The 21259-nt window shown below is 46.2% G+C and overlaps 2 protein-coding genes across 2 annotated transcripts in view; one reads left to right on the top strand and one right to left on the bottom strand.

Annotated features, from left to right (window-relative positions):
• LOC119386568 (succinate--CoA ligase [ADP-forming] subunit beta, mitochondrial-like) overlaps positions 1–9435 on the top strand; it is a 43033-nt gene extending 33598 nt beyond the window's left edge. The window contains 2 exon segments of the mRNA XM_049413182.1: positions 2554–2642; positions 9126–9435. Coding sequence (XP_049269139.1) covers positions 2554–2642; positions 9126–9200 — 164 coding nt within the window. The 3' untranslated portion in view covers positions 9201–9435.
• LOC119386565 (uncharacterized) overlaps positions 2549–21259 on the bottom strand; it is a 132440-nt gene continuing 113729 nt past the window's right edge. The window contains 2 exon segments of the mRNA XM_037653848.2: positions 2549–2685; positions 14531–14680. Coding sequence (XP_037509776.1) covers positions 2651–2685; positions 14531–14680 — 185 coding nt within the window. The 3' untranslated portion in view covers positions 2549–2650.

Below are 21259 nucleotides of genomic sequence, written 5' to 3'. Positions count from 1 at the left end.
TCGTTCCCGTGAAGCATCTGGGCTGGGTGCTTTTCCCGATAACCAACAGGACCTGTTAGTCACTGCCATCACTGTTGGCGCAAAGCAAAATCGTCACGCGGAGTTTGCTTTGCTTGCCTCCATGGCAGTCTTCTCCTTTAAGCGCCAGGATGCGATTAGGCAGCATCTGATAAAACAGAGCTGTTCCATCAGCGTTATAAATATCAGCTGCCTCGTAGCGGCTCAAAACGCCAGGCAGCTCCTCGACCACCCACGATGCTCAAGCATCGCTGTCGGCAGAGGCCGATTCACCGCTAATGATCTTCCCGGCGGCTCCTTTTCGGCTTTTAAATTCTTGCAGCCAGCCGTTGCTAGCTTTGAAGTCGTCGTGGCCCAGGATGCAAGCAAAATCCTTCGCTTTTCGTTGTAGGATGGCACCGCTTATGCGCATTTTTCGAGCACGTGTGTCCAAAAACCACGTAAGCACAGCTTTGTCCACATCGGCGTACGTTGATGACTTCATCTTTTTTCTTCGAGCTTGTGCCCCACTCTACTGCACTGCGAATGCTGTCTTTCGCACTCAAGATAGTAGTCGAGAGGGTGCTGGCAGGAATGTTGAATCGTGCAGCAACATCCTTCTCGCCAGCGGTGACCGCATTGACAATCGACAGCTTGTCCTCGAAAGAGAAAACTTTATGCTTTCTCGCCGAACTCATTTTCAAAGCGAACAATCACTGTAAGAAGTGTGCAATACGCACTGTTGACGTTGACATTCGCGTTAAGGCTCGCATCGCGTCTACTCACACACGATGCAATGACAACAAAACACGCAAAAGCCTAAAAAAAGGAAACAAAATCAGGTACGCACAAAGCGACATCTGGTGTCACCATGCATAAGCGAAAAAAAAAGGGGGAAAAAACTCGGATCTGCCAAAAAGTGGCATTAGGGGAGCTAGCGGCTTTCATCATCATCATCGCGGCACACTGGATCGACTGCTCTGGCTGACTGCACTCGCATGTGTTCCTCTCATGATTGCCGATTGCCTTATTTTTAGCAATTGCAAAAGTCACGCATTATTTATCCGAATTTTCGGCAGATCTACTGCTCAAAATAATGAATGATGAGCATGGAAAATACGTTACACCCAAGTCATTTGCCACAATGCCTTAGTTACATGGAGGTAAAAAATACATGGGCTTCTATGAGGATCGAGTTAGGGAATGAAAAAATTTTGTTAAATCCAGGAATTCGTTAAATAGAGGTTCGTTATGTCCAGGTTTAACTGTATACCGTATTTTCTAGCATATAACCCGCACCAAAAAATGGAATAATGTGCTTAAAATGTGGGAGTGCGGGTTATGTAGTTGGAGTCGCGGGCATGCGCAGGGGGGTGTCCCCAAGAGGCAAGGGGGGGGGGGGTAGGTTGGAAGTCAGCTCTTGTCTTTGTTCATTGCTTGTCTGTTCTGCAAAGTGCACACTGTAATACGTGATGGATGCACACCAACTAGCCCGGTCGTATACATATACCTTGCTGACCTAATCCACCAGGTTCTTTTTGGCGATGACTTCTGGCTTGCCATGTAGGATCTTTCTTGGTAACCTTTTCTCTATAGCCTACTGCTTGATCAGGAGGCACTAACAAAAAGTTGTCACTTGACATTCAGCTGTCTTCATTGCTTAAAAAAAATGTCATCGTTGAAACATGTGGAGTGCTAATCTCTTCACTGTAAGCCAACATTGCAGTTTTAGTTCAATTTACACAAGCCAGTAACATCCCTGTTTTTGGTGAAGAGAAAACTGACATTTTTTTTAAGCATAAGCAGTGTTCAGATGAGGTGTCTAGCTGCACTTTTTCTCAGAAATGAGAACCATGGTTGATGTCTATCAGTAGTCATGTGCTGCTGATATTCCCACGAGTACAGGCTTTGCTAAAGAGGCAGACACTCCTTTTAAAGCAAGTAAGTTGCCGTGCCAGTGGGCTCTGTATGAGCACGAGTTTAGATCCTGCGAACTTTGTACAATGAGCGTCATGTGAAAGTGCTCAGCCTAGCAGGATGAGCATGATGGCATGACTTGAAAATCAAAGACGACAAACAAAGGCTTGCATAGTGCTTCCCTTTAATGGACCCACAAATGAAACCCACAGAAAGATTTACTTAAACATTTCGTTGCTTCTTTTTCTTTCGGGACTATGCAAAAAAAAACTTGGAAAGTGCAAAGCCAAAACCGGGAATAACATGTACTGGTGCTGTAACCTGGGAGCATATACAGTAATATATATCTGGATTCAGTCAGAGCTTCATATTACAGCTCCCAGACAGCTGTGCAAACAGCACAACATGAATGCTGTGCTGGAGCTAGGCTTTGCATTCCCCTGCGGTATCTGGAAAGGGGTTTCCTTTCCTGGCAAAATATCGCAGCAGGCTTTCAGTTTGAAGCATTAATCACAGCTGGTACGCAGCAACACATTCGGTACAAAACTGTCCACTGCCTATAGTTGGTGATGACGAGTGTTCGGCTGTGAGCAGATCATGGTGGGTGGAGAACACAACCTCTTCTTGAATGGTGCACAGGTACTCAGGTGGACGAGGCCAAAGCCCTGATTGCCACCAGCAAGCTCAAGATCCTGGCCTGTGACAACTTGGACGAGGCAGCAAAGATGGCAAGTGGTCACTCCTTGCTCACTTCCAGGGGGGGTGGAGAGTCTGCACAAAGGGAGAGCGGCCTCCACTGTCAGTGCTGGGATAAATGGCTACTCAGCATTTTGTTAAAACCATTTTATCTGTTTCTGGGGCTCCCCAAGGGCAGAAACCTTGGAAGCTTTATTGTGTCTTGTAAAAAAAAATATTTTCGCTGCATGCTGCTGTGAAGTCGTTTTATGAAGTGCCACGACTCTTAAACAAAAGCATTTAACATTAGCATAACTTAAGGGTCTAATAAAAAAAAAAAGGAAGTAACAAGATGCGAGCAGAATTGTGCTTATACAAGTTTAAACTAAACTACTACTCGAGTTACCATTAGAGACAAACGAGAGTTAGGATCTGAAAAGAGGAAAAACTGTAGATGTGGTGAAGAGACCACACATTCTTCTTCTTCCAAATTTTCATAGGTGCAGCTCTAAGCAAGTAACGCTGCCTCACTGCCATGTGGCAAACTGAAACACACTTTTGAATATTTTAACTAGTGATGACCAATTAAGACTCAAGTGACACCCCGTATTCAAGAATTTTTCATCTCTTAACCAGTGATGACAACAGTGTTCTGCTGCTAAGCAAAAACAATGCATAAGCAGCTTTTGTAACAAGGAAATTCAAACACGTGAGAAAATCCAAAAAAACGGCAGGAAGTGGAAGATGGAAGCTGCGATGAAAAAATCCGTAAACAGGCGGTGGGTGCTCGAGCCAACGTTTCGACAAGTGGACTTGTCTTCTTCAAGGCTGGAACTGATTTCCTTAGCTATCGTGTGTATATGCTTTGTGCCCTCTCCAAAAGAGGGGAGAAGGGGTGGGGAGGGGGGGGTGGAGAGGCCACCGGGACCCGACTGGGTGAGTCATAAGGAACAAAAAAAAAAGGGGGGGGGGGGGGGACGGGAGGGTTTACGTTTCACTGAATCATTGTCAATGGAAGCACGTGGCATTTTAACAATAGTAGGTTCGAAATGCCTAGAAGAAGGGATTAACTCTCATTCGTTTTCGTTGTGTATGTACCATATCGAATAGATTCCAGAGCCCCCTTAGAAACGTTAATGCCTGCTGGCTGGAGTGTATTGAACTTGTGAACAAGGTATGACTCTGTATATTTTCTGTCTCTTGGGGACCGGAAGTTTGACTGAAGTATGTAAAGTTTGAGATCTTCGAAGTTGTGACCTGCTACATTAAAATGCTGTGCCACTGCTTTGGGTAACTTTTTCGCTGTGTCCGCGCGATGCCCGTTTAATCTAACATTAACAGGTTGTCCCGTTTCGCCAATGTACCGTTTTTGACAATATGAACATTCGATCATGTAGATAACGTTTGAACTAGTGCAGGTAAAACTAGATTTTATATGATGGACTTTCCGGTGCTTCTAACTATAACGTCATCTTGAAGGTGCTTACATGTCTTACATCTTGGACGAGAACAAGGTGTTATGTGGGCAGTAGAATGAGGGTTTACTTTTGCGTGCACTAACATGTCCTTAAAATTTTTATTGCGGCGATACACGACCTTTGGTACTCCGGGAAACGCTTTCTAAGGCGCTCGTTGCTTGCCAGTATTGGGTAATACTTACGGAGGATATTATTTATGTTTGGTAGCGCATTTGAGTATTTGGTTATAAATGCTGGCGGCTGGTTAGGCTGTGCTACGGGGGCCCTTTGAGCTAGTGATGATTTCCTATCTAGTTGACATGCTTCGTTGAAGGCCTTGTTTAGAGCATCATGCGGGTAATTTCTTTTAACTAATGTTTCCTTTAGGTTGCTTAAGTGGTGAACGTAGTCGCTGTCATTGCTACAGATCCTTCTTATACGCCTCGCCTGTCCTACAAATATCCCTTGTTTGCAATGTCGCGGGTGATGACTAGTGTAATCTAGGTATTCACTAGGTCATCATATAAAATCTAGTTTTACCTGCACTAGTTCAAACGTTATCTACATGATCGAATGTTCATATTGTCAAAAACGGTACATTGGCGAAACGGGACAACCTGTTAATGTTAGATTAAACGGGCATCGCGCGGACACAGCGAAAAAGTTACCCAAAGCAGTGGCACAGCATTTTAATGTAGCAGGTCACAACTTCGAAGATCTCAAACTTTACATACTTCAGTCAAACTTCCGGTCCCCAAGAGACAGAAAATATACAGAGTCATACCTTATTCACAAGTTCAATACACTCCAGCCAGCAGGCATTAACGTTTCTAAGGGGGCTCTGGAATCTATTCGATATGGTACATACACAACGAAAACGAATGAGAGTTAATCCCTTCTTCTAGGCATTTCGAACCTACTATTGTTAAAATGCCACGTGCTTCCATTGACAATGATTCAGTGAAACGTAAACCCTCCCGTCCCGCCCCCCCCCCCTTTTTTTTTGTTCCTTATGACTCACCCAGTCGTCCCGGTGGCCTCTCCACCCCCCCTCCCCACCCCTTCTCCCCTCTTTTGGAGAGGGCACAAAGCATATACACACGATAGCTAAGGAAATCAGTTCCAGCCTTGAAGAAGACAAGTCCACTTGTCGAAACGTTGGCTCGAGCACCCACCGCCTGTTTACGGATTTTTTCAAACACGTGAGAAGTAGTTCAACAGGCAATGTCGCTGGAGCCATTGTTTCGGCAAGAGAGTGATGCCAAGCTAATCAAGACAAATTGCTCTGTATGAATTGGAGCAAGCAACTTTCATGTTTAGTTTGTGGCATATGTGAATCATCTCAAAGAATGTACAGCGAACTGGGTCAACTTATCTGAGGAATTCTTTTCGGCTGTGCACATTGTGCGTTCATTTTTATGAATGAACCTGAAATTTCATTACTACTGTTTTTTCCTCTCGGGCAAGATGCACACTCCAGATGCAAGAAAGAAGGCAAGAGACGACATATGAGCACTTGTCTCACTTTGGGTGTTGGTGTCTTCCGAATACAGTGCTTTATGGGCATCTCTTCAAACAAATGAAGCTTAAAAAATTGTCTTTGTCACGTTGCCAGTACAGTAAAACCTCGGTAATTTGTACTCTGTAAATTGAGAATCCCGGATAATTTGCATTATTTGCATGGTCCCAAATTTTTACACGTAAATTTAAGTGGACAATTGGTGCGGCCAGACTGCCACTTCCCGGCTAATTGGCACAGTTGGCCGCAGCTTCCGAGGTATGCAAAGGGTGTTGCGAATCTCGGAGGCTGTAACTAAAGCATACACAACATTTTTTTTTTTAAATACAGATCTCGAAGGCCATGTTTTTTTTTTTCTACCGGAAATACGTCGTAGACGCCATGTTTGAGCAATCGCCAGGCGGCGGTGTGTGCGGTTGCGATCATGATCATCATCTTTCCAACAGCAATGTTAGCCACCCTAGCGAAGTGAATGTTTTGTAGAGTCTTTGTGTCATTTGGATGTCAGCTGGCGAGCGTTGTATGATTTGGTGCAACTGCTCCTTTTGTCTCCGCTTGCGCACTCTTCCCTGTGAATTGGTTGATTGAAGTGTGCTTGGAAGGAAGATGCCAAAGTACAAGAGCTTGTTCCTGCACGAAAAGATGTGCTTAATTGAAGAGCCCAGCAAGTCGATGGCGTCGAAAACGGCTCTCGCCGAAAAGCACCACGTGCTTCTCTCAACGCTGTGCAACATCAAGAATCAGCAGAAAATTCTCGACGTGTGCAGCAAGGTGCACTCGTCAAAGCGTACACGAGTACGCCCGCCTGCGTACGCAGACGTTGAAGCAGCTCTGATTGACTGGCTGCAGAAAGCCAACGCACACACCTTCCTGTCAATGGGACCATATTGCGTGAGAAGGCCAATCAGCTGACACTGCAACTTGGGTATTCTGAGTTTAAATGCACCAGTGGGTGGCTTTGCCGATTCAAGGAGTGCAACAACCTGGCATGCGTGACTGTTTGTGGCAAGAGTGGCAGCGTGGATCAGTCTGTTGTCGACGGCTGGAAGCAGCACACCTTGGCTCCACTACTCACCAAGTACGAAGCAGCAGATGTTTACAACCTTGATGAAGCTGCTCTCTTCTACAAAATGTTGCTATGAAAACGTTCGCCATGAACGAGGCAGACATTAAGGGGCGCAAACAGAATCGCTGTTTTGTTTGGTGCAAGCGTGTGCGGCGAGCACAAGCTGCCACTGCATGTTGTTGGCAGAAGAGAAAAGCGTCATTGTTTCAAAAATGCACGACTGCCATCCAAGGATGACCTGATCTATAAAAACAAGAAAGCTTGGATGACGGCTGCAATCTTTGATGAATATGTGCGGCACCTTGACCGCAAGTTTGCAGCCGCAAGGCGCAGTGTTTTGTTCGTTGTCGATAATTTTGCCCAGCTCATGGCGACATTCAGTACCTGCAGGCAATCGCGCTGGTATTTCTACCCCTGAACACGACGTCACGGTCGCAGCCAATGGATCAGGGCGTCATACACCACACGAGGAAAATATATCGCTACAATCTGTTGAAGTGAATGCTCCTTTGCTATGACAACGGAAAAGAGTATAACATTGACCTCCTCGGTGCTATATGCCTCATTGTTCATGCATGGAGGCTGGTGGAGGCCACCGTTTTTCAACGGTGTTTTGAGCGCGCCAGGTTTGTGAAAGAAGAGGCAACTTCCGCTGAGTGTGCTGTCACCACTGTCACTCTCCTGTTTGAAGAAGGGGAGACCCTCTGCACTCGATATGAGGCTTTGCACGCGGCGGATGAGGAGTGCACAGTGCAGACTTGTTACGCTGACATCAACAGCGAGACTCGGCCAATAATGTTGACAGCGATGATGAGCCCTTCCGAGCACCCCCTTTGGCAGATGTCAACAGTGCCTTTAGTGTTGTGCGCAGCTTCGTCGAGTGCAACGGCGGCGAGGCTGACATGCTGCGCCTCGTTGACAGGCTGGAAAACATGACTTTAAGTCACGCATAGACGAATTTTTTTCCAAGTAGGTGGACTTGCCACAATAAAGGTGTGACTTCCATGTATCACGTTTTCTGGCTGATTTCTTTTATTTCTCGTTGTTTCAGATAATTGGGAATCCCGCTTAATTGGGACATTTTTTTCGGTCCTGAGGCCTTCGAATTAACGAGGTTTTACTCTAGTTAGATACTTGTGAAGGCTCCATTGTACTGATGGAAGCACGTCTGCCCTGCCCCTGCCCCTCCACATGACTAAAGAAAGAGAGTAAACTCTCAGTAAACGGAACAACTGCCTCATATAGATTGGTTTCGGGCTTGTATTCTGCACCTCTGTTGATTCTTAGTGAACGGAACTCCTGTTAATTGGAACATATTTTCCTGGTCCCTTCAGGTTCCGTTTAACGAGAGTCTACTGTAGTTCGACCCAAGACATCACCCTAGAGTGCCTGCACATTGGTGCAGACTGATATTCATCTGCCTTTGTGGAGGAAATGCTGCTGCCTTTTAAAGTTGTACCCAACCACACGTGTAAAATTTTCTAAAAGCTTAGGCTGTTTAGTATTTGGAAACTAAGTGAATTGTGTTCATGTTTCACTCACTGCTGATACAGTTTGGAAAAACCTTGTTTATGTAGCCGCACAGTAGGTTGTCCTTTAGATGAATGCAATGGTTAAGCATCACAAGTATGTAAATTGCACATCTTGGCCTCGTACTGCCATTCAGTGGAGGTCTGTAAATCGGCTTGCTTGGCGGAAGATAGCGCCTATGCTGTATTTCTCTTAAAGGGCCCCTGACAACAAACTTTAAACCTCGAGATGTTTGATTGTCCTGTATACGCGGGCACTTATGGCCGATTATTAGTGACGAACGTTACTGTTAAGTTATTTTAATTAGGCTTTAAAGTAAGCGTGAGTGCTCATCTGAGTTGGCAGCCACTAGTATGACATAGACGAAGGCCCCATGTCACGTTTCACAAGAAAAGAGAGTATTGTCGACGTCACAGATTCGCGGGGCGTACACACCTCTCGCTCTGTTGTCGGGCTGCTCTCAAGGTGGTTTTGGCTGCTTATGCCAAGAATGCTTTTATTTTTCCTGAGGGGACATACTCTTAACAGGCTTAATTCTTACCAAAGTACCCACATCGTTTCATTCTTAACCGAGCGCGGGGCGCCGATTTGAAAACAGCACTGTCAACGTCACCAAAACTTGACTTCACGTGGTCCAAGGCACTCCCCAACTGTGGGGTGCTAGTTTCTTACAATTTTAGGCGGATGTTTCTAAGTGACGCTAAAAGTGATCCCAGTTAGTGACGCCAGCGTTAATTATACGATATGTTAGAGCATTTACGATTCACTTTTGGCATTACCAGACACAAGGGTACAAATTACAGTAAAAAGTCACAAACAAAAGTTTTGCTGTCAGGGGTCCTTTCAAACCCAACCAAGGTTTCCAGATATATTCTCTAGGAGCCTGGGAATTCCTTTGCTTTTCTGCCCAAATTGTAAAAGGCAAGTCTAGAGGACTAATGAATCTCTCTCCCTCCCACCACAGGTGGTTCGCCTTTCGACCATCGTGGGCCTGGCACGGTCTGCGTCAGTGGATGTCAAGTTTGAGCTGCCCCTGTAGCCTCAGAGGATGCCTTCCCCTCTCGAAAGTGTGCGCAGTGTCCCTTCCCAACTCACAGCTGTAGCCTAGCAGCACTTGAATGCACAACTTCATTTGATGGTTTTTAACCCGCTGCGGAATAGAATTGGGCCATAATGCAACAGGAGTGGACGCTAGCGCACCGAACCGTGATAAACATAGTTCACTGCTGCTTTAGACAACAGTCTCTTCTTTGAATAAAGTGTACATACTGTCCTACATGTCTGTCCTTCCACACTGTAGTACAGTCGAACCCCTCAATAAGGAAATCACCGGGGAAGCGATTTTTGTTCATTCTTGTGAGAATTTGTCGTCACGAAAATAAAAAATATGCACGCCAATTACTTCACTCAACCAAAATTTATTTGAAGGATGGCTCGAGTCTTGCAGCTTTGCACGGCTTCATTGTGGGCACCAAGGAATGTGCGAATGATGTCAAAAAGCATCAAGAACGTTGCGCGAACTTGCTCGCCTTTCCGAAAGGCCGAACAACACTGTATGTAAGCAAAGTGTGGGAGATCCTGTGCACACTGAGAGACGCGTGGTTGCAAGTAGTTAGGCCGACCTTGGTTAGGCAGTCGACAGAATGTCTGTTCGTATGACATCACTTTCGTGAGTGTCGTCACTTGAGACATCTTGTGCCAACGTAGTTGCCAACAGAGGCGTTAGAAAAAGACTGAAGTCTTGTTGCTGTGATCATCATCCGACCGAATGTAAACAGCAATGGTCGCACCGATGCTTGTTGGCGGAAACGTATGTGCCCGACTTGCCAAATGAATGGTGCTACAATTTTCTAACTTCTGGGTTCCCGACTAGCTTATGGGTTGAAAAACGTGTTGCGGATCACTACCTGAAACTTTCGTTATTGCGGGAGTGCTTTTTAAAATCTCTTCGCTGTCGAGAGGAGGCAAACGCATTGAACTCTATGGCCATTCGCCGGGGACACCAGATTTCTTTGTTGCCACGAGAATCTCCTTCTTGAGGGGTTCAACTGTAGCTACAAACACAACTGCCAGAGATCTTAGCCAAATTATTTCTGAATCCAGCAACAGCAAAACAGACTCCCAACTCATGCTTAATGCAGTCCGCCATGGTAAGTAACATATTTTTTTACAAGTATGTACACTAGAACACTGAATGTTTGGTTTAGTGTTCCAGTGTCCCTGTAAAAATGGCCTGATGATGCTGCCTTGGTTGTTGAAATATGAGCAGAACGTAGACACCTTGCAGTGGTCAGATTGTGCAACTGAAACCAGATGACACCAGCAGTGTGCCTCGCAAATACCATACATACTCATGTAATAGTCCCTCGTACGTACTATTTTGATAAAAATCCCAGCAGTGTGGCTATTTGCACAAGAAAAGCAACTTTCCCTATTGTCAATATTTTCAGTGGTATGTATTTGCACACGCCAAGCAACAGTAACCACTTGTACTGGGCAAATAAAAAAAATGCTTTTGTCCTTCCGTGAACAACGTGGTGCATTGTCACGTTCTACTGTGTCATGCACATATCCCAAAAGTTATGTACACGTTCGTACGCACACATGGAGACCCTTTTCGAGTTAATTTTTTTGTAGTAGTATTCGACTGTTGTGTCTTGTGTGCTTTCTGTGCACTTAGCAAAGACGACTGTGATCGAACTAGCTATTTCGCTCCGTTGTATGTTTGCGTACGTGAACCCCTTCAGAACTTAACTATTTCAACCAGGTCTTCAGTGTTTTTTATGTGATGCTTGTTGGTCACGAACGACGTGCGAGCATACTTCGATCTACGGGCCAGTATATGTGGTGTGGTTTTATGTTAGCTATGTCTTGTCTATGTGAAAAAACGGAGATGAATTAAGAAATGTATACATCCTTTCATTGTTTATTTCATTGTCGGTAGCTCAAATAAAAGCTGAGCTACATGAGATTTTTGGAAGTGCCACTTAGGACTGGAAAAGAGGCCCAGGCAACATCTGCCAAAACGAGTCGAAGATGCACCACACATAAGTTTATTTTAGATATAATGCGCACTCCTGGTACCGATGCCGCCGCATGTCTCATGTTAAGGGGGGAAGAGGCACTTTGACATGAAGCATCTTTTTATTTAAGTTAGGATAATGAAAACTTCGGTGATCATGTATTTACATGTGTAAATATCAAATATGAACTCGGTTTTTATGTAGCCCTTACGACAATTTTTTTAATTAATCATTCATTAAAATTTTGTTTAATCACTTTTTCAATAAATTGGCTACTCGGATCCTGCTGAATTGAATGTCATTGCATTCTACAGTTATCAAAGAGTGCAAAAAGCAAATTTCATGGTTCTAGCTTTCCTACAACAAAAGTTATGAAGCTTCAAAATCCGCCATTCGATTACCGAGAAAATGTATTTTTGTTATTTTCTCTCTTGTAAAAACTTACGCTTTTCTATAGTAACATATGACACTTTGTTGCACTCACTAAACATCCAGCTTTTCAGTAATACAAAAATGATCAAAATCGAGTGTACCAAAGCTGAGAAACGCTCGCTAAAAGAATGAAAGGTGGCCAAAAAATTGAAACTGAGAAAAAAGCAAAAAACAAAACTCTGTATCTTCAAGGAGCGCTACACAAGTAAAAATGCTTTACTTTGCAAATAAATGCCTTAGAAGACACCAGGAGAGTAGCCTATCACATTTTCCAATCGAAACGGCCCCAGTGCATGTCATTTCAAGCAGTTTGTTGATTGCGGAGAAGTCGACGATGCCGTAGTTAGCCGCCGACGGGTCAGAGCCCTCGCACGCTGTAGCGAGCGTGCGCAGCTTGCGCTCGCTAGCGGAAGTTGCCGATAAGCCGGAGATCTTATCTTCAGTCTTTTTCTGCTGTTGCGCACGATCGGTGCTAGTCAAGAACGTCGTGTCGATCCTTCTACCACGCTTCCTATCACTGACGTCGTCGAGGCGGCCGCCGACACAGGTGAAGTCGGCATTTCGACCGATGAATCGCGTTTCGCCACCACGCCGTCCTCCGCTGGATGCGCTTCTGATGCACCCGAGCCTGCCCGAGCCGTGATCTCGCTTCTTTTTTTTTTTTCGAATTTATGAGCGCTGCGCAACTTTCGATACGGCTTCGCCACGATCAAAGTTCCAAAACGCGGCCGAGAGCGTAGGCCTAATTCACTCCCGGCGGCTGCGGCGCACTTCGTCTAGCTCACTTGGCGCCGTGCCAGTAAGCCGCCGCAACGTGCAGTCTTTGTTGAGGATGATAAAAACGCCTGCTCCAGTTTCTTGCCAGCTTGCGCGGGTTGGAACTTTACGGACGTAAATCGACGAGAACAACACAGTTATACTACGGCGACATCAACTTGCCGCTTTACGTGCACTGTAGCAGACAGCGCGGGAGGCCCGACGAATCGGAAGGCGTTATTTAGTCACGTGGGCTCACTGTGCCAATAGGCTCACGCGGAGGGACCTTTTTTGGCGCGGATTTTCTACGTGAATTCTGAGTGGACGGAAACAAGGGCGGCGGGATATTCAAGAAAAAGCGCGGCTCTTTCGAATGCGACCAAGATGGCTGCCGTAGGTAACGTAGAACGGCAACAGCGCGGCGCTGAATAAGCCCGTTTTTTACGCGTTCATCGCTAAAAATTTAGCTCGCTGACGGCACATAAAATGCTGTCACGGCTAAAATACTGATCTAAGACGCATGAAACTTGGCGAGGTTATGCATCAGTAGCGGCAGAATCCAAATAAAACATTTTCAAAAATTCGATTTTTTTTCTGATTTTCGGTCTCAAAGACCCGCTTCCCCCCTTAAGACAAAACGCAAGCTGGTCAACACGTGCGTGTGTGTGACGTAGTACGCAATAGCCGAGCAGGTATAATATTCCCGAGCTCTTTTGGGGACACGATCACTTTCGCGAGGTTTTGCGTCGTGTTGTGCAGTGACTGTTACATGTACTAAGCAGACATGAGCTGGTTAAGCCACTAGTGGCGCGGCAGGTCACCTTGCATCGTTCTCGAGGCTCTGTGCGCCAGCTGGCTGTTTTGTCTGCAGACGGGGCGAGTTGCACGTGATCTTGTGAACACACGTGATCGTATCCCAAATGCGTATGCTCGGGAATATCACTTCAGCTCTTCAGCAAACCTAGCCACATATTTCCAAACAGGCAATGCAGAAAAAACCAACGCGCACGCGGCGCAAGGTTTCGTTTGCTGCCACAGCGGTAGCATTTGCTTACGTTTACGCTGGCTGTTCCAGTGTTCGATTTTGCATTCTTCGGGCAGCTTCGGGTTGTCTCGGGATTCCCACACACGTGACCAAGACGTTGTTTTCTATCCCGACTGGAACTAGCTGGCTGACCCTTTGGCTAGCTCCGGCTGCCAGCGAACTGCCAGAAGTCCGAAAATCAAAGTTCCCCAGTGATTGGCATACCATTGTGCAAAGGTGAACATTTCGCTTCATGAAGCACCGCTGCTTGCTAGCCTTAAATGCCATAGCCCAAATCTCTCTGTTTCATGCTCATCTCTGCAGAAGCTGCATAGCCATTACTCCATGTCTGCTTCACAAAGTGCGCCTCTGCACATTTCCTAAGTGCATCTTTGTAACAGCACCATCGTCAAACTTATTTATCATCAACTTCGAACTTGGCGTTCACAGACTGCAAACGCACGCGTAGGTGACCACACGCAGCAGCATCGACAGGAAAACAGAAGGAACATGCTACGCGCAACAAAGACGCTGACTGTCAACCTCGCTACGCATGCCACTCGGTAGTTTTCACAAAGTGCAAGTAGTGCCAGAACACACAGCCTAGCGAGTAGAAGCAGGACGCTCGGGGCAAGGCAGCACACTTTTGCGGGGTCACGCATATTGACAACAGTCCAGAGGAGATTATGGCGGCACCATTAGACAGGTGCATAGAAGAAACACACTTGGGTGCGTTTGTGTGTTCTGCGAACACATTATTTTCTTGGTATTCCTGACGCTGCTTGGAAAATCATGTCAACTCAGCCTTTTTTTCCCCACTAAAACTGACACAGACATCAAAATTCTTTTGAGGCTGTTTGGAGCAGTTACGCACAATTTTTGCGATTTTTATGCTTTCGGAGCAGCTTGGTGCAGGAAAATGGTATTGTATCAAAAATGCAATATGCGCAGCTGTCTCGCTACTGCGCTGATTTTTCACAAGGACCGGCATTGCCATGTTTGCACAAAGGGAATAACCACTGAGAGGCAACAGTAATCCACATTGCGGTGAATGTGTGAAACCAAAAAGAAAGCTTCCCATTAAGAAAAACTGCTTCATTTCATTGAAACCCCAACAGTCGAGGCATGACTAACCACACGGGGAGGGGCTGCGGTTGAGGCGGCACAGGACTCGCTGCACGGTGCCCGGTTTCAGCACCAGGGAGGAAGTCGCAGTGGCCGCACCTCGCTCGGGAAGCATGGGCTCCAGGCCAGGTGCCGGCAGACCGAGGGCCTCTTCGGACACTGCGTCAATGGGCAAGGTGCTAGACCATTTTAGGGTGAACAACAACGTGCCTGTTGGCATCACACTGACCTGACAAAGCTATTTTTCTATCCTCCCCTTTTCCTGGCAGCAGCTGAATGCAGCAAAAGATTATGTAGGCTAGCAAATTCTGTCGGATATGCCAGCATTTCTGGCACTTGTGTTTGTCTCCTGAAGCCCTGATGTGCACTTCTGAGGCACTTACACAAAGAACAGCCGAAGTACATGGCAATTAGGCCAGCAGTGCCAACACATTGCAAAATGTCAGGTTGATACTGTAATTCATAACAGTCGAGCCCCGTGGTTTGCTCCTTTTATTCCTCCTGACCACAAAAAATTCTCCCACTTTGCTGTTTCCCACAACAGAGCAGGCATTGCACTTGCTCTACCAGTCCGAGTTGTCTGCCTACAACAACTAATATGCTGCATAAATTTGGCTCAAATATAAGACTCTCCATTTAGAGCTTCACAATACAGCAGCAATCCAGCATGGTTTTCAAGAAAGCACAACATAGCTATGAATTATTTATTGCTTGCTGTGAAAGGATTGCCACAGAATACAAGAGACTAGGCATAGTCAGTGAATTCAGGCATTCTACTGGCTACCCCTTACCTCAAAACCAGTTAGTCTGTAGCAGTAAATGCCACAGACTGACTGGCTACAGCAGTACGTCACTTGCACAGTTCCACACATCACCATATAGTCTAGGTTGTAATTATTTTTTGCTTACAGCAATAAGCCTCACAAGCATTAACAACATTTTATGATGCTTCCTAGGCAGCGATCAAATGAATTAATCTTGCTGAAAGTCGTCATCTAGCCAAATGGGTGCAATCCAGCACTCCACAACCACACTCATTGTGGTGTACTGTTCAGTAAACCTTGTTAACTTGAACTCGCATATCTCGAAAAATAGGCAAAGTCAAAATTTTCCGTTGTACTCAATCATTTCCCATAGGTGCAATGTATTTATTGCCCTTTATCTCGAAGCATTTTCGGGCCAACTTTCCGATATCTCGAAATACAGACCGCAAGTGGACCTGTCCATTTCACATGGTTTGCACAAGGCTTATGACAAAGTGGACGCTGTCCCCAAATGTGAAGTCGAAACCTAGCAGCATGACAACTTTGTCAAGCAACCCTGCGCTATGTCATGTGATGTGATGGACATGCACAAACGCAGGCCCTGCGAAACAGCACACTTGGCGCAGCTCATTTTGTTTACCATCAGAGGTGTGATTTCGGTATTCATTTTAACGCGATAGTGTTAAAGAGCTCGTATCGAAGAAATTCTGCCGTCGGCGTCGGCGCCGTTGGTTGTGAGCGAAAAATCATCTTGTCCGTGACCGAAAAATCGAAAAAGCTGCAAATAAAATAAATAATAAAAATGTTGGGTTCGAGTGAGAATCGAACCCAGGCCGTCTGCGTGGCAAGCAGGTGTTCTACCACACAGCCACGCCTCTGCTTGGAGCTGCACTGAAAGTAACTTTCATGCTTCCCGAAAATACGCGTCCTGTATACAGGTGTCACAGTACGAGATGTAACATCGCAGTAATCTTGCGTGTTACAAGCGTACATTGTCATCGGGCGTCACACCATGTCAATATCATAACGACTTGGTGGTTTAAAGACAGTTACCCATTACAAAGGCACACACATTACTGCGCGTATTCCCTTAAGACCACGTAGTGGGTGCATCGTAACTCCGAAAAAGTTTCTCGCGCATAATTGCTCCTGGTTGAAAGCATGCTACCCATTACTAAGGCACACACCTTGGTGCGCGCATTCTGTTAAACACTCGTGGTGTTCGAAGTGCGCACTGGGGGCAGGATATCGCTATCGCGATCAACTCTTAAAGGTGAAGCTTAAGCGTCCCCCAATTTTTATTTATGCAACGCAAATGATGCAGCTTTTTTTCATTGGCCGTGCGGTGTAGCGAAGATAATGCTGTCAAAGCAAAGCAAGTCACCGACGCAGCACTGAAAGGTAGCCCCAGTGAAACAAGAAAATTCGAGGTTGGAATTTTCCAGACATCAAAGCAGCACTTATTGTGTTGATGTATTGTTGTGAGAGCCTTCCAGTCACCACGGCATTGACAGAGAAATAAGGGGTGGGCTACACCGACCTTACCTGCAACATTGGCTGGTTTGACCTTAACAACATGCTGTCAAAGCCTGCACATGGTGAACATGGCAGTGTTGACACAGCTACTCGGGGGGTGTGGATGTCAGTTGAAAAAAGAAACATGCTCCACAGTGAGTGTAGCAGCGTGGCTATATGTCAAGCAACTAGAGGATGCTTTGCTAGGTCCAAGTGTCACTGCGAAGCAGACCAGCCTTACTCGGTCTTTCTGCACTAAATAAAAAGGCAGCGCTGCATGTCTTCATTTTCTTTAAAATCTTTACCAGTTTAGAAGCTTTGGTGAAAAGGTGGTCAGTAGCGGTAAAGATTTAAGATAGAACTCGACTTTTCACTTCAATTTCAGTCACATTGCTTATCTCGAAATATTTTCCGGTTTTCACTACTTCCGAGTTATTGACGTATTACTGTACTTGTGGACAACTTCTCTTGACAGTGAAGGGAAAGCTATAGGGGTGGGGCTTCTGCATACGTATTCTGAAGCGAAGTACGTGGTCCACTTTAGTGTGTGTTTTGTGCTGCAGTGGAAAGTGAATGTTCCGTGCCATAAACATTGCATAACGCTTGTCATTTCTGTGTGAAATTCGTTACAAGTTTCCGAGGGGAGTGGATGGAAGAGCCAGAAGGTGACAAACACTCACCTGAAGGCAGAGACGCAATTTAGAATTTCAAGTATGTACATGTAAAAGGCGCGACATTCTCACACATGCAAAAATACAAAATGACAACGTATAAAGTATAACAGGCACTGCTTCATAATAATCCAAGGAAGGCAGGTTTGTTACAAAACACACTTTTTTCTTTCTTTCCAGATTTTTATTTTTTCTGGGCTAGTAGTTAGGGGACGTGAAGGTTACGTGGAGGGGTGGGTGATACGCAAGAAAACGCAGAATTAATGTAAACAGCCCTTCTCCTCAGACTGCTCTTTACTTATGAATACATTAGGGTTGCCACCTACCCCCACCCCCCCCAAAAAAAGTGGCCCTTCAAAGGGAGGCGGGGATGGGTTAACAGGAGATTAATGTTGAACAATAGACGCCATGTCAAGTCTTTGACATGCAGTGCTATGTAATGTAACATTGCTTTCCTTCGGAGAAATAAACCTAATGTACATGTACACAAAAACAGAACACTGAGCTAACCAGCTAGTCTAATTGCCGGCATAAAAATACCCGTGATTGGAATTATGCTTGTACTAAAAATAAGTGAGGTTTTGGCTATTCCTCTGAACGTGCTGCACTGCAAAGGAGCCGCACATACTTCGTCCATAAAAACCTTTTCGTTGCGTATCAATCCACCAGGCCATCGATATTATAGTTGCACCACTTATAACAATATTCAAGTGCCACGAAAATTACATTGTTAGAACCTATAATTGTTATGAACGGGTTGCATGAAAAAAAAGAGCAGAATAGAGTCAACTGCCGATTTTTCAGAGAAGCTTGAAAATTTGGATGCTTTCGTGGCACCATCACAAGTACCACATACATCAATGTATGAACGTCTGAAATTTCGGACACTGAAACTCTTCGCCGTCTGATTTTTTGGACTTTCTACACAAACTGCAGATCCAAAACGACATTAATTGAAGCTCCGACCTCTGCTGCGTCTGTAGGTTCGAACCAGCACTTTCGAGAGTCGATCCGTTTGCGGCAGCAGTAGAGTTCGAAAGGTAGCTTTGCCTCAATGCCGAAGTGCGATGGGGCGAAGCTAATAAAAAAAATCTGAAGGGGCCAGTGTCATGGTGCAGTGTGGCAATGTCTTTACGGATAAGCACTGGAAATGTGTGGAGGCGGGACAGCGGCAGGCGGCAAATGCGCCAGTACAGCTTAAAGGGGCCCTGCAACACTCTTTGAGCATGGTCAGAAAACGCTGCCGATCGGTAGTCGAGGCTCCCAAGAACACGCGAGCCAAGCATTATAGTGCAGCACAGGGCCTGGAATTTATAATAAATTCTCAAAGTCAGCTAAAAATCGCTCTGTCTTCTCTCGACAAATAATGCTATATACTCAAAATCACTGCGTCATATACTCAAGTTCCATGCCATTGGCTGATTAGAGCATTTTAGGCGGAATAGTTACCATGGTCACCGCGGGATGTCGCCACGTGCCCACGCAAAAGCTCGCCATCACAGTGAAAGTCAGCCGCGTGTACGAAGGAAAAGGAAAAGAAAGTGCCCAAGGTCATGATGCGCGCTGACAAAGGGTGGCATCGTCTTGCCCCCTTGTCACCCCCCCCCCTGTGTAGCTTTCAGTGTGTTCGCTGGTACAAGAGGAGAGAGAAAGCGCTTGAAGTGTGCGACAAATCCCTGTAAATCCGCACGTACTTAACGGATTCTAAAAATTTTTGCGGCATGCGATTCGCGAAGCATCAAGCGCTAAAAGTGAGACTATTGCCCTCGAGATCTTGGAGTGGTGCCCTCTCGCGTGTGACGTCAGAGCGGGGACTCCGCTCTCAACCTCGCTTCAGCAGCCACTGCTCCTGTATGCGGATCGTCTGCTTCAGGCGGGAACTTTGTCGAACGAACAGCCTCGCAACGGTCAACCAATGCCTGCAGCGAATGTTTTCGAGTGTAATCTTGAACTTGTTTCAGTTGTGGCCCAATCGACAGGGTCAAGAAATCCTCCGGATGGCCAACGAGTGCGCCGATGCCACCGACCGCATTGCTGCTAAGAAAGTGAAACTATGTGTGAGTGTTCTCACTCGTTATCTTATTTCCGCTGTACGATACTAATTATTGTGGGTGTTTCTTTCAATATTTCAGTAAACGTGCTGTTCTCCAGCATCTACAAGTATGTAGATAAAGCTTGTGAAAGGTTGCGGTGCCTCATCGAGGGCGAGGCGGTGTACGACGCAGGCCACATTGTTGAATGCGCGGTCGAGGCCGTTGATGGAGATCGCATCACCCTCACAGCTCTCGTCCTGCAAACAAGTGCGCAAGTGCCGCCTTGTTGCACACCCCCCTGCCGATGCCCATGATCGCAGTTTGTCCCGTTATGTTGGTTCAGTGAGAACGATATTACGTCGCAGTTCATATTAAAACCACACAGGGCCTTCACATGGGTCTAATAATATAAAAAATATTAATCGCTGATTATATCACGCACAGGGCCACAGAGATTAACGTGGAAAAGGCAAGCTGGGTCCAGTTTCACGCCACGCAGCCTAACGAAAAGCTTAAAGAGCTCCGCTTTTAAAAAAAGTGTCTGTACTGCCTCGGGTAAAAACTTTTAGAGAATGTGCACTAAACAGCGGCAATAGGTTTCGCTTATGAATTTATGATAAGCACTCCGCTAGGCACACGCCTGCCTTCATAAGTAAAATACGTATGTACACCATCCAAATGCAGCCGCAGTCTCAGCTATCCTGCGCCGCTCAGCTGAGTTCACGAGGCGCGCTTACGTGCGAGGCGATTCGGAGGCCGCGTCGTCGGCTCCTTGTCTAGGGGCCTTCGCGGCAGGTTGTGGGACGGCACCGCACCTAGTGTAAGTCGCCTATGCTTATAGCCTGCGTGCAATAAACGGCTTAAGTATTGGCGAAGCACTTAAACGCGGTCACAAGCTTACCTAAGAGTGGCGCGTACGGTGGGTAGCAGAAGTCACTGTCCGCGAAGTGCTCACTGCACATTGTCGATAAAGGCGTGGGGCGCTTTCCCATTCTGAGCTTGACTGTCCACTTCTTCAGCTTCGGGTCCTTAGGATAGTTGTGAAAGCTAACGCCTTTTTCATGAGCGGACGAAGTACACTGAGGCACAGAGCAGTACTTCCCCATTGCGCAGCACTCGCCGCGGAGACAAGCGGCTGCAGTTCTAAGAAATAAAAAGCTGTAGTTCTAAATGAACCTTAAAAGCAGACCCACGGTTGTTCAAACAGCGTCAATAAACACCATGCGCAAGATAACCAAGTGAACTGCTTTTTTGTTGAAATTTACCACAACGGTGGTTTCAACACGGCGCTGGGCCTACGTAGCAGACAAAAGCGTGCGAATCCCCGCTCTGACGTCATACAGACGCTGTTCGCAGCCCTGCCATCGGTCGCACACCAGGCCAATTCCATTATAACTCAGAAAAGTGTTGCAGGGCCCCTTTAATCGCTGACAACACTTATGATAAGCATCTTCAGCTAACTGCTCGGTAGTGCATGTGGCCTAGCGCAGTTGTATGGATATATGCGTACTGCACGCATTTAGTAGGCGATAACTAGGTGTGTGCGAATATTCAAAATATTCTAAAAACTAGTGGTGTGCAAACATTCAAAAGCAGCACGCTATCACCACGCCCGTGTGCTGTCAGGAACGGAGCGGGCATGCCATAACGAACGCTTTTCAAAGGCAAACGCGTGCGTACGATAGCAAGTGCCCTGGCAGTGATGGTGTGACCTTTGTAGGTGACATGCTGCACACAGGTTGCTGCGGCAGCCCA

The sequence above is a fragment of the Rhipicephalus sanguineus genome, chromosome 3 (genome assembly GCF_013339695.2).
Source record: "Rhipicephalus sanguineus isolate Rsan-2018 chromosome 3, BIME_Rsan_1.4, whole genome shotgun sequence".
NCBI lineage: Eukaryota > Metazoa > Arthropoda > Arachnida > Ixodida > Ixodidae > Rhipicephalus > Rhipicephalus sanguineus.
Note: the sequence above shows the minus strand (reverse complement) of the source record. Positions and strands in the feature narration are given on the sequence as shown.